This window comes from Protopterus annectens, chromosome 17.part0 (assembly GCF_019279795.1).
Source record: "Protopterus annectens isolate FY-2018-M chromosome 17.part0, PAN1.0, whole genome shotgun sequence".
Lineage (NCBI taxonomy): Eukaryota > Metazoa > Chordata > Ceratodontiformes > Protopteridae > Protopterus > Protopterus annectens.
Window position 1 is genome coordinate 19,243,430 of NC_056751.1, and position 12,668 is coordinate 19,256,097.

Here is a 12,668-nt window from a genome sequence, read left to right on the forward strand (position 1 = left end):
AAGATGACAATAGATATAGAAAGATAATATATGAGGATGGTAAACAAGACAAAGATAAAATATTTTTTGTTACTAGATATACAATTTTTTCTCATATAATGAATAGGTTGGTAAAACAGTACTGGAGACAAGTAAAAGGAGAAGTTGTGTCATTAACAAATGTGGAGTTGATAGTATCTTATAAAAGAGGACGAAACCTTCAAGATTTCTTAGTGCATAACATATATAAAAAGCCAAGAGACAACATATTGGTGAATACTAATATGGTGGGAACTATACCTTGTGGAAAATGTTCCATCTGTCAGTATATTGTTACTAAAATAGATAAGATAGGGGTTAAATATTTTGATACCAGGGGTACATATTCTTGTTTGAGTAGAGGGGTAATTTATGTTATTTTTTGTTCATGTAAAAAAATATTATATATGTGGGACCAAAAGGACATTGGCAGAAAGAATAAAAGAGCATGTAAGAGATGTTAAAAAGAGTAAAATTATGAGCCCCATAGCGGAACATTTTAATGATAAACATCAAGGAGGCATAAAATGTATGAAGGCAACAGTGTTGGAACAAATACCAATGCAATATGGGAATGCAGAATTACAAAAAAACATGTTGAGACATAAAGAATCTGTGCTAATAATGAAATATAACACACTATTTCCTTGTGGATTAAATAAAGAATGCAACTGGCAAAGTTTTATATAGTTTTTTAGCTTTAAAGGGTGATTGTATCTTAACTAATTGTTTAATTGATTAATCAGAGTGTTAAATAATGATATAAAAAGAGCTTGTTTTAATAGGTGAATTTTTTACTCTGTAAAGGCAGTGGCCGAGGCGCTAGAGAAATTTGTATTGTGAAATAAATTTTATTCTGGAAAGTAGAGCTGTTATTCACTGGTGACAATTTTTGGTGGTTTGTTATAATTCAAGCATTTCAATAGTTGTATCTGGACTATGACCAGTGAATCTCTGTGCTACTTTCCCCGTATTTTTCATGAAACGGGAATGGAATTTAACAACAGAAATGGTGAAACTGGTAATCGCAGTAATGTACCAATAACCAGTATGAATAAAGAAAGCCATGCATATGGCACCAAGAATGGTGTACCAGATGCTGAAGGAGTTGGAGCAATAGGAATAATGAAAAAATGGGAAGATTCCCATCAGAGGACTAAAACTAATCCATTTGCCATGGTGGGTAAGAGATCGGAAGTTTCTGATATTCCAGCAGCACAAGAGTTGTGCTCTAGACTGGAAAAATTGATTTTTAAAGAGGCCTCATTATTTTATAACACTGGAAGTCTACAAAGATATCAAGAACTGGAGATAACACCGAGGGGACTCAGGTCCATTAAAAATCCTTCTTCTACTTTTGAACTATCTGAAGAGACTGAAGTGAAATTTCAAGAACGATGGATAGCAGCGGCACATCGCTGCAGTTTGGAATGGGTTACTATTTTAATTGAAAGAGATAACATTAAAAGAGAGAAACTTATAAATGAGACTAAACAAGTATGCGAACAGATCGCTACTGTTACATCAAGTTCGGTATTAGAGACTTTTTTACTGAATATGAATACCAGGTTGGCCAGTTATGAAAAAGATCTTATGGATCGAAAAAAATACAAGTTGCAGAGGGATATTCGCGACTACGAGCATAACAAGGCTTTTCTTTTTTCCACCAATCAGCAGTCTAGGAGAAAAAGCGTGACTTTTCAAAAAGGGAATACCACTACCGACCAGCATAAAAATAGAAGCTTCCTTTCCGGAGAGAGTGGTGCGTCGTCGGTAGATGAGGATAGAGAGAACGAATATTTTCGAATTTACAAGGGGCTGCTAACCCAGAATCATTGCGGAAAACCTATAAGGGTTCGAATGGACAAAACACAACTACCAGGAAGCGAGACTGGCAAGGATATGAACACCAAAGAGACCCGGGCAAAGGACGTTATAAAAAAGGTAGATGGACATATTAAAACAGTAGATGGTACTATGGTACCGGATTATGTTGTTAATTTATCCAGTTATAATTTTGATGCCATAGAACAGTCGGTATTGGATAAAGGTTTAAAATTTATACCGACATGTGTACCTAGAAGGCATGAGATAAAAACTGAGATATGTAATTTAGTTCATAAAATGAATCTAAGAGAGTATTTTCTTAATACAAATTATAATGAAATAACTGAATGCATTGAGGAAACAGATTCGGAAAGTAATGATAGTTTTTTTTCGTGTGAATCTGATCTGGAAGCTAATGCATACAGTTTATTAGACAAGTAAATTAAAAAATAATAGCACGTTTATGCCTCCTTGCAAAAATGTAAATATACAGAGTTTCAACAATGCTTTAAATATAATAATAGATAAAGAACTGAGGGATTTTGAAAGTACAGAAAAAAACTATAATTTAACCAAAGAACAATGGATAAAGTTACAAAGTATGAGTAGAAATGAAGATATAGTTTTTAAACCATCCGACAAAGGGGGCAAATTGGTGGTAATGAATTCTGGGGATTATTTAAAAATGTGCATGGTACATTTAAACAACAGTGATATTTATAGTAGAATAGATGAGATTTATTTGAAACAAGCAGAAAATGCTTTTCAAATTTTGTTAAGGAAAGGTATTAGATTACATTATTTTACAGAGAGTGATGTAACTCGTAAAATTATGTTTAAGAACAGTAGAGTAGCAAAATTTTTTTGTGTCCCCAAAATTCATAAAAATTTGGTACAACCATAGTGTCGGCTAATGGATTTTTCACATATAACCTCAGTTGTCTATTGCATGAAATTTTATTGCAGGCAGCATTGAAGTTACCTTCACACATAAAGGATTCTTTTGACTTCTTAAGTAAAATAAAGGATATAGTATGGACCAGAGGAATGTATTTTATAACGGTAGATGTAGTGAGTTTATACACCAACATTTCTCATAAATTTGGTCTTAAAGCTATATTGTATTTTTTAGGTGATAGCCCTAGAACTCAATATATATTAGAACTGGTAGAGTTTTGTTTAACTAATAATATATTTGAATTCAATGGCACATTATACAAGCAGAATACTGGAACGGCAATGGGGGCGGCTTTCGCCCCAGTTTATGCAAACTTATTTATGGGTTTAGTTGAAAATACGTATATTTATAGACATGAATTTTTTAGAAAATATGTGGTGAAATATTATCGATTTATTGACGATTTGATTTTTGCTTGTGAAGGTGGAGAAAGTTTGTCATCTGAATTTATTGATTATCTGAATGTTAATAAATATGGTATTAAGTTTGATGACATTCAGAAAGGTAGTGAAGTTAATTATTTAGATATAACACTAAGAGGGACAACAAAACAGAAAATTCATACTAGTATACATAGAAAGTTTAATCAAATAAATTGGAAAATGTTCGGTAATAGTTGTCATCCTAACCATACCTTGGCAGCTATTCCTTATGGGGAGCTGCTCAGGATTAAAAGGCTGAGTAGTAATAGTAAACAAGCACAGGAAGAAGCACATAAACTAGCCTCCATATTTATTACTAGGGGGTATCAACAAGACGATGTACAAGAAAGTTTTGATAAGATATATGGTAAGGATAGAACAAATAAACATATTAAAGATGATAATAGACATAGAAAGATAATATATGAGGATGGTAAACAAGACAAAGATAAAATATTTTTTGTTACTAGATATACAATTTTTTCTCATATAATGAATGGGTTGGTAAAACAGTACTGCAGACAAGTAAAAGGAGAAGTTGTGTCATTAACAAATGTGGAGTTGATAGTATCTTATAAAAGAGGACGAAACCTTCAAGATTTCTTAGTGCATAACATATATAAAAAGCCAAGAGACAACATATTGGTGAATACTAATATGGTGGGAACTATAACTTGTGGAAAATGTTCCATCTGTCAGTATATTGTTACTAAAGTAGATAAGATAAGGGTTAAATATTTTGATACCAGGGGTACATATTCTTGTTTGAGTAGAGGGGTAATTTATGTTATTTTTTGTTCATGTAAAAAATATTATATAGGCGAGACCAAAAGGACATTGGCAGAAAGAATAAAAGAGCATGTAAGAGATGTTAAAAAGAATAAAATTATGAGCCCCATAGTGGAACATTTTAATGATAAACATCAAGGGGACATAAAATGTATGAAGGCAACAGTGTTGGAACAAATATCAATGCAATATGGGAATGCAGAATTACAAAAAAACATGTTGAGACATAAAGAATCTGTGCTAATAATGAAATATAACACACTATTTCTTTGTGGATTAAATAAAGAATGCAACTGGCAAAGTTTTATATAGTTTTTTAGCTTTAAAGGGTGATTGTATCTTAACTATTGTTTAATTGATTAATCAGAGTGTTAAATAATGATATAAAAAGAGCTTGTTTTAATAGCTGAATTTTTACCCTGTAAAGGCTGTGGTCGAGGCGCTAGAGAAATTTGTATTGTGGAATAAATTTTATTCAGGAAAGTAGAGCTGTTATTCACTGGTCTCATTTTTTTTGGTGGTTTGTAATAATGGTTAAAATGTAGTTGAGATTCATCAGTGAACAATTGGTACAAACTGTTTTTGAGTTACATAACAGCCATTAGCAGTTGTTGTTACAAGAAGTTAATATTATGTGGTAGGTAGCTGGGAACATGAGTAGCCAAGCTTGCTAAGAGTAGGTTGTTGATAGGGGACTGAGAGAGGTAATGGGTGGGGGGGAGTGAATGGTATTAGAGTGGGGGTTGCAAGGGCATATCTGGCAAGTTTTGAAGTGTGATTTTAGTAAGGTTTTAAAGTGGGTGCAAGAAGTTACAGAGGTAATTGAGGATGGGAGGGAGTTCCAGAGTTTGGCTATAGTGCAGGAGAATAATGCTTCTCCAGCAGAGTTAATGGCTCTTGTGACCTGCAGGAGGTTTCTGTGGCTGGATCTTAGTGGTCTCGTGGTTATGTAGGGTTGGAGTAGATTCTGGAGGGATGGGACTTTTAGTGGCTGGTTTATTAGTTTGTGGGCGAGTGCGAGTTGGTACCATTGAAGGAGGTGGGGGAGCTCTAGCCAGCCCAGTTTTGCTAGTGAGAGACAGTGGTGAGTATGGTAGGAAGCTACCTATAATATATATATATATATATATATGTATATATATATATATATATATCTACAGGTCTACACTGAATCACCGAACTTGCATTTCAATAAAACTCACTTGGTTGTGACACTTCTCTGAAAAGCTGATCAACCGAAACCACGGACTGCCAAAAACCTTTCCCTGTGAAAGGAATCACTTGGCCACCATGGTGAACTTTGCCCTTTCATCAGGGTAGTGTGATAAATCTTGGAGTTGGTATATTTACATAAGAGGGGTGTGGAGGGCAACCCCCCCCACATGGGTGGGTGTGGGGGGAAGCCCCCCCCCCACTTGGGTTGGTTTAATTTTGGTCCGTTTAGGGTTTATTCAAGGTGGCCAATTGGTTCACAGAGAAAAGTTTTTGTCAGTCCATGGTTTTGGTTGAATGGCTTTTCAGAGAAGTGGCCTCGGCCAAGTGGGTTTTGTTGAAATGCAAGTTCGGTGATTCATCGTAGACCCATATATATATATATATATATATATATATATATATATATATATATATATATATCTATACATACATACACACACACACACACACACACACACACACATATGCAATACACATATGTGTACTGTACGTGTTTATGTTAATTACAGGCATCAAAAAGATACAGTAGAGCAAAAGCATCCTGCAAAAAAAAAAAAGACTTCTTCTTTCGGCTTTTCACAGTTAGGGGTTGCCACAGCGGATCACCTGTCCACTCAAGCTATAAAATTAAGGGTTGCAGTTTGACATTTTTACATTTGAACAGCAATTTATTATCAACATGCTGGAATTCAGATTATCATGTCTCACATGATGCACAGAACATTTTTGCAGTCAGCAAATCTAAAATGAAAGTGACTGCGATATAGATAATTTAGATAGGACTTGTGCTAACAAAAGTAGCAGAAATCCATTTCAAAGATGCTAAAAACAAGCACCAGCCAGTAATAACACAGTAACTTCACCTGGATGCAATGTTGACATATAATCTTACATTACATGTACCTAAAATATTAAAGGAGTTGAACACAAAACTAAAGGATTCAGCATATATTTTTAAATTAAATGTCAAATGACAATTTGTGAATGGCATTCCCAGTTTTCAACAGTACAAAAAGAATCATTTTTTGCAGAATATTTCCACATCTTGGAACAAACTTTGCTGCAAAATTGAAATGGAACACATTACTTGTTATTGTCATCGGTTCATAGTATTCCTTCAGCATTAAGGGCTCATCAACAACCCAGCATGACTGCAAATACTCCTCTACATCAGGAGGAATCAGTTGTTTCTTGCAGCGGTCTGTAAATGGAAAAACACACACAAAAAATGTTCAGGGTCAAGTACAGAACACAAAATCCAAATTTGTCACAACAGTATACAATATGAATGTCAAATCTAAATGAATCTGTACTACAAGTGGTTCACTTTTTTATGAGAATACAAGAAAATAATTTGAAATCAGCTCTGTTACTTGGATTATTAGTTTTCTTTATCCAACTCCAAAGCACAAAGGCATAAAAGTCCTGCTTGTGACTTAGGAGAAACTGTGACTAGTCAGCAGCCTATGCACTACAGGAGTCTACAGGAGATGGTGGGAATTGACAGCCTGATGCCAGCTCGCCCATCCAGATGGGAGTGTGACAGCCTGACCTGATGTATTACTGGCATCCATCAGAGGTAAGTGTAGAACTCTGCTTTACGGGTTGAGATGTGCATACACATAAGCAGTATATTTACATTCTGCAGTCAGAATTTGATGCATGTGCCACTGAGCTGGTGCTGTCGAAGTACGTGTACATTAGGCTGTGGCAAGACAAAATGTGACTTGATGATGGTGTCCTGCAATCAAGTATCACCCACACAGTGAGTGAATGGGACGACTAAATAACAGAAGAGCTAATTATTGATAGGTGTGGGAAGAAATTTATGTTTCTTAAAAGCACAATTCTTCTTCTTTCGGATTTTCCCGGTTAGGGGTCGCCACAGCGGATCACCTGTCCACTTATGATTGGCAGTGGAGTTTTACGGTGTCGAGTTGCCAGCCCGGCGCCCGACCTTCCACAGAAGGCACACACACACACTCACACCTAGGGCCAATTTGGAGTGTCCAATCCACCTACAGCATGACTTTGGGATGTGGGAGGAAACTGGAGCACCCAGAGGAAACCCATGCGACCAGAGAGAGGACATGCAGACTCCACACAAAAGGCACCCCAGCCGAGGATCGAACCGGAGAACCTCTTGCTGTGACAATACTAAAAGAAAATGGAAAAATGTAAATAACTATTGCATTACTGTGAAACTCTGCATCTCCCTAATACAAGACAGGAAATATCAGAACTGTAATAGCTAAACACAAAAAAAAGTAATCTTAAACTGCTGTACAAAACTCCACTAAGTAGTAAAAAAAAAAAACAATTTTTGTTGGGGTCTCCACCCACTCTCTGCTGTTGGGGCACTGCCCCACACAATCAATCATAATTATATGCTTCAAAATACACACACACACACACACACACACACACACACACACACACACACACACACACACACTACTAAGTTAAAAAAAAGTGAAATTTACCCCCTTCCTTTCCTTCGAGTCTCACAACCTTACAATTCTACAGCAAGGTCTGTTGTACTAAGACATCAGCATGTAAGCATACTTTTGGATTTCCGAGATGACTGCACATTGAGTAACAGCTTAATTCTAGCTCTGCTGGTGTGAAAAAAAGAAACTTAAGAGAGAAAGCCAGCCAACCTACATTCTTGGGTAAATTTCAGTAACTAGCTAGTAAGTACATTGCCTTGATGCCAGGAAAAAAGAAATACAGAGGACCTGAAGGAAAATCATCTACAAAACGCAATGAAAAACCACTGCCTGGGAAAAGTACCGTAGCTGTTCAGCAAAAAGCAGTGCAAATTCCAGATATGACTTCCAGTAACCTAGAGGAAAGTGTAAGCCAACTGCACACTGACTAAAATAAATGAAACACTGATGGAGTATATCAACTCAAACAACAAAAGGCTGTAAAAAAATGAACGAAGCTTTAAACAGATGTTCAGATAAGGTGATAAAACTGCAAAACTCAGAGGCTGAAATGAAGAAAAGATTGGCTGAATATGAGACTGTACAAGAAGAGAGGTTTCAAAAAATAATAGAATTAGAAGACGGAGCACATAGGAAAAATCTGAGATTTTCTGCTGTACCTGAGAAGTTGGAAGGAAAAGACTGTATTAATTTTATGAAAGCAGAAATAAGCAACTGGACTGGTATTCCACAACAGTTAACCGAAAGGGCACATCATTTGTATGCTCCAAATCTGGCTATGAGAAAACAACCTAGATCTTTAATACTAAAGATGCAATCTTACCAGCAGAAGGTGTTGATTCTGGCAAAACTGTGGCAAAAGGACAAAATACTACAAGTGGGAGACAGCAGAGTGTTTGTGGTGAATGACTACTCATTGTACACCGCGCAAACGAGGACTAAATATATCCCATTACTAAGGGAATGTGGAGAAGCAGGCATGATATTCAAACTGCTGTACCCAGCTATCTTCAAAATATTTTTCACTGGAAGAAAAAATTCATTTTTTGATGAAGTACATGCTAAGGAAGAAATACAAAAGATTATCCAACAAAAAGTGAGCTATTAAACTGAAAGCAATTCTGCTTCTTGTTCTTCTAGTAATAAAGACCACAGAGAGAGACTGAGTGGCTGAAACCTTTTCCAGTGTTTCAACAGAAAATACTTGAGAGAGGGGAAAAAAGCAGAAGAGCTGACTGGAAAACTGAGCGTACACTGGAAATGAAAAAGAGATAGGGTTTGGGAGAAAGAGATGAACAGGAATATAACAACAAAATCTGGAAATATTGGACTTTTTTTAAAATTGTATGGGAGTCTAAAGCATATGCCCTACTTCATGTCATTAACATTTTAAGAATAAAATCAATAACTTCAAAACTGGCAAATCTGGGATTTCAAAGCAATAATTATATTTATGAAACATGACAGAACAAGAAAATATGGAAATATTGGACTTTGTTAAACTTGTAGGGTACTCTAAAGCATATGTCCTACTTCACGTCATTAATGTTCGAAAAAACAATCACGAGAGGGGAAGAGGAGGGAGAAAGTTAACTAATTAAAACAACATTTTCTTAATAGTGCTATTTAAATAGTGCGTGATTTTATTTGCATGTTATAAAGCACATTTTTCAGTTATTTTTAAGTTTAATGGGATGCTAATATAAATAGGTGCTCCTGTTTTTTTCTTTCTTCTTGTTTCTTTCTCCCTTTTTCTCTTTCTTTTTGTTCAGTTTTAAAAAATGAAGGCACTGCAAAATAATGCAATATAAAAAAAGATCTGGTTAAAAGAGCATGACAAAAGAAAAACTAGTGTGCTTTTTCTCATTCTTGCATAGGGGAACAACTGGGTTAAGGCCATTAGCTTAATCTAGAAAGCAAGTAAATGAAAAAAAAATATTTTTTGCAAACAGTATTGTGTTTTGTTCTCTTGTTTCTAGCAGACAATCTGATTCAAAGGTTCATACGTTCATAGGTTGGTACTAGGCTATCGGCTACAAGCCTAGCCATAACAATTCCCTTGCTATTTCTTCCCACACTATTTACTTCCCTGGACCCCTGTCTAGCAGGGCGACTGACATGATCCCCAGGGTGAATTTCCTTTCTCCCATCCAATCATCAAGGTTCCTTTTGAAGAGGGCCAAAGAGGTGCTCTGCTTGACATGTATGGGCAGTCTATTCCAGTGTCTGGGGAGTCTCTGGGTCAGGAACCTATCCCTCCAGCATGTTTTGTTTATTGTGATGACAAGGTTTAGATCCCTGGAGCATGCGTCTCTGAGGGACTGGGATTTCTTTAAGTGTAGCATGTCCAACAGCTCTGGGTTTGACATGGCCTTGTATGTTAAGCAGAGATCGCCTCTGAGTAGAAGATATGCAACAGAGTATAGCTGGGCTTTTTAAGGTGGTCAGCATATGGCATCTGCTTTAGGCCTGTGATTCTTTTATTGATGTATTTCTGCGGCCTTTCCAGTTGTTGCAGATGTCATGAGAGGTACATAGCAAACAGGGCTTTGTATTCTATAATGGGTCTAATGAGGGATGAGTACAGTGGGACAATGACCTCCTTTTTTCTGGATGAAAAACTCTTAGTGATGTGGTGTGCCACATAGAAGGATTTCCTGACTGTTGTGGCAATGTGGTTATCGAAGGTGAGATCACTGTCTACCTGTGTCCTTAAGTCTCTTATCACACTTTCGCTGTTTAGTGTACTGCCACCTATGTGGTAATTCATGGGTACATGTTTTTTCCCAAAGGGGATAAGTATACATTTCTTGGCACTGAGCTTGAGCCCATGGCTCTGGCACCAAGCATCTGTTTCTGTAAGGCCCTTTTGTAGCGTATCCACATCATTTGGGGATACAGTAATCGCTCCCAGTTTGCAGTCATCTGCGAACTTTGTTAGCCAGAGTCCCTTAGTGTTGGCCTGTACTTCAGAGAAGTAGATGCCAAACAAGAACTGTCCCAGGACTGAATCCTGAGGTACTCCACTTGTCTGGAGCTGGATTTGGAGTCAGCTACTTTTACCGTGTGGGTTCTGTCAGTAAGCCAGTTGGTAACCCATCTGGTGACATAGGGATTAATGTTCAGCTTAGTAAGTCTATCTATGATTCCACAGTGGGGGATGGTGTCAAAGGCCTTGGCGAGGTCCAAATAGGCTGTGTGAACTGCCTTACCCTCTTCCACGGCTCTGGTGACTGATTCGAAAAAGTCAATCAGGTTCAGGAGACAAAATCGGCCATTCACACACCCAAACTGGGTGGGGTCCAGTGTTTGAAAGTTGCCGATGTCTTTGTTTACAAGTTCCATGATAATACGTTCCATGGCCTTGCAGATCAAGCTCGTCAGACTGATAGGGCTGTAGTTCCCAGGATCCAAGGTGGATCCCCTTGTGGAGTGGGATAACTGTAGCTGTGCACCACTCAGTGGGCATGAAGCCAGAGGTGAGGCTATGAACAAACATGACACTTAGGTGAGGTGCTAGTTCATTTTGTAATTCATGTAGTACACAGCCCGGGATGTCATCTGGTCCCATGGATGCAGTATTCTTAGCTTTGGAGCGTGCATTTTTTACCTGTGTGGCTGTTATTACCAAAATTTGGCAATCTTCCAGTATTGAGATGGGCCCTTTAGGGGGTGAAGTTGGCAATGAAGTGATCTGCCAGGATATTGGCAATATCCTTGGGATCAGTATATTTAATGCCATTCTGTTGTAGCTCAGAGCGGATCTGAGCATTGCCATTTAGATTCTTGACATAGTTATAGAATGCCTTGTGGTTGTCTTTGGAATCTTTGGCAATTTTATTTTCATAACTAGCTTTGGAGGATTTTATGAGGGATCTCAGCTTCTTACCGAGGCTGGTAAGGGAGTTTTTTGCGTCCTGGGATTTTCCTCTTTTCTGCAACAGTTTCTTCCTTTTGTTGTAAAGTTTGTTTATGGCAGGGGACCACCAGATTGGCTTCCTTTTTTTGGAGGAGAGCATCTTGGTTCTATTTGGGATGGCATGATTCATACATGAGTGGATGTGCTCATACAGTGCCTTAGTGTAGGATTCAGCAGTCGAACTTTCAGTTCCCGTCTGCATGGGTGTCATGAAATTTTTCACTTCTGACTTTAGTAGCATAAAGTTGAATAGACATGGCTTGGGGAAAGTGGTTTCTGAAAGCATTCAAGTGTTTTACCAGCTGAGAGAGCTACAAAGATAAGACAAAACCAGACAGCACTTAACAGAACCAGAGAAAACCTTTCTTTTAGGTTAGCTCAAAGGTGTGTGTGTGTGTGTGTGTGTGTGTGTGTGTGTGTGTGTGTGGTGTGTTAGTTTAGAACATCTGTTCCTATTAGGAGGGTAAAACTTCAATATTTGAACAAGTACACAGTTTTGTGTGTTATTAAGTTAATAGGTTTTAGGGGGGTATTGGGTATGTGTGTGTGTGTATTTTTGTTTGAGGATTTTCAATAAAACAAAAAGTTCTGTAAGATGTGACATAGGCTCAATGGGAGATTGCAAGAAACAACTGTGTAAAAGATTAACCTGCCAAACAGTACTTGCATGTAACACAAAGTTGGGACTAGACATTTAACAGAAAAGCTGTTACACGTAAAAGGTGGGAATAATAATCTCTCAAGAATATGGTGCTTTCTATAATGTCTTTAAACATTAACGATCTCACAGATAAATACAAAAAAGAAAGAGCAGTGAACTATATTAAAAAATGTAGGGTGCAAATAGCAATGCTACAGGAGACGCACTTGGAAAGAACTGAACATGTGAATTTAATAAAGAAAAGTTTTCAGGATGGTGATTCAGCAAAATACCTGGGGCAAAGGAAGAGAGGAGTACTTATATTAATTGCAAGAGATGATAAAAGAGGGTAAAAAGACAGTCATTGTAGATTTGTAGTACTAAGGGACAACTGGCATGTATTTATATTCCCACCAAAAACTGCAACAAT

At 37.2% G+C, this 12,668-nt stretch overlaps 1 protein-coding gene across 1 annotated transcript in view; it reads right to left on the bottom strand.

The window, feature by feature from the left end:
- HPSE (heparanase) overlaps positions 1 to 12,668 on the bottom strand; it is a 729,461-nt gene that overhangs the window by 615,997 nt on the left and 100,796 nt on the right. Inside the window, exon 3 of the mRNA XM_044059588.1 lies at positions 6,317 to 6,430. Coding sequence (XP_043915523.1) covers positions 6,317 to 6,430 — 114 coding nt within the window. The remainder of the gene's footprint in view (positions 1 to 6,316; positions 6,431 to 12,668) is intronic.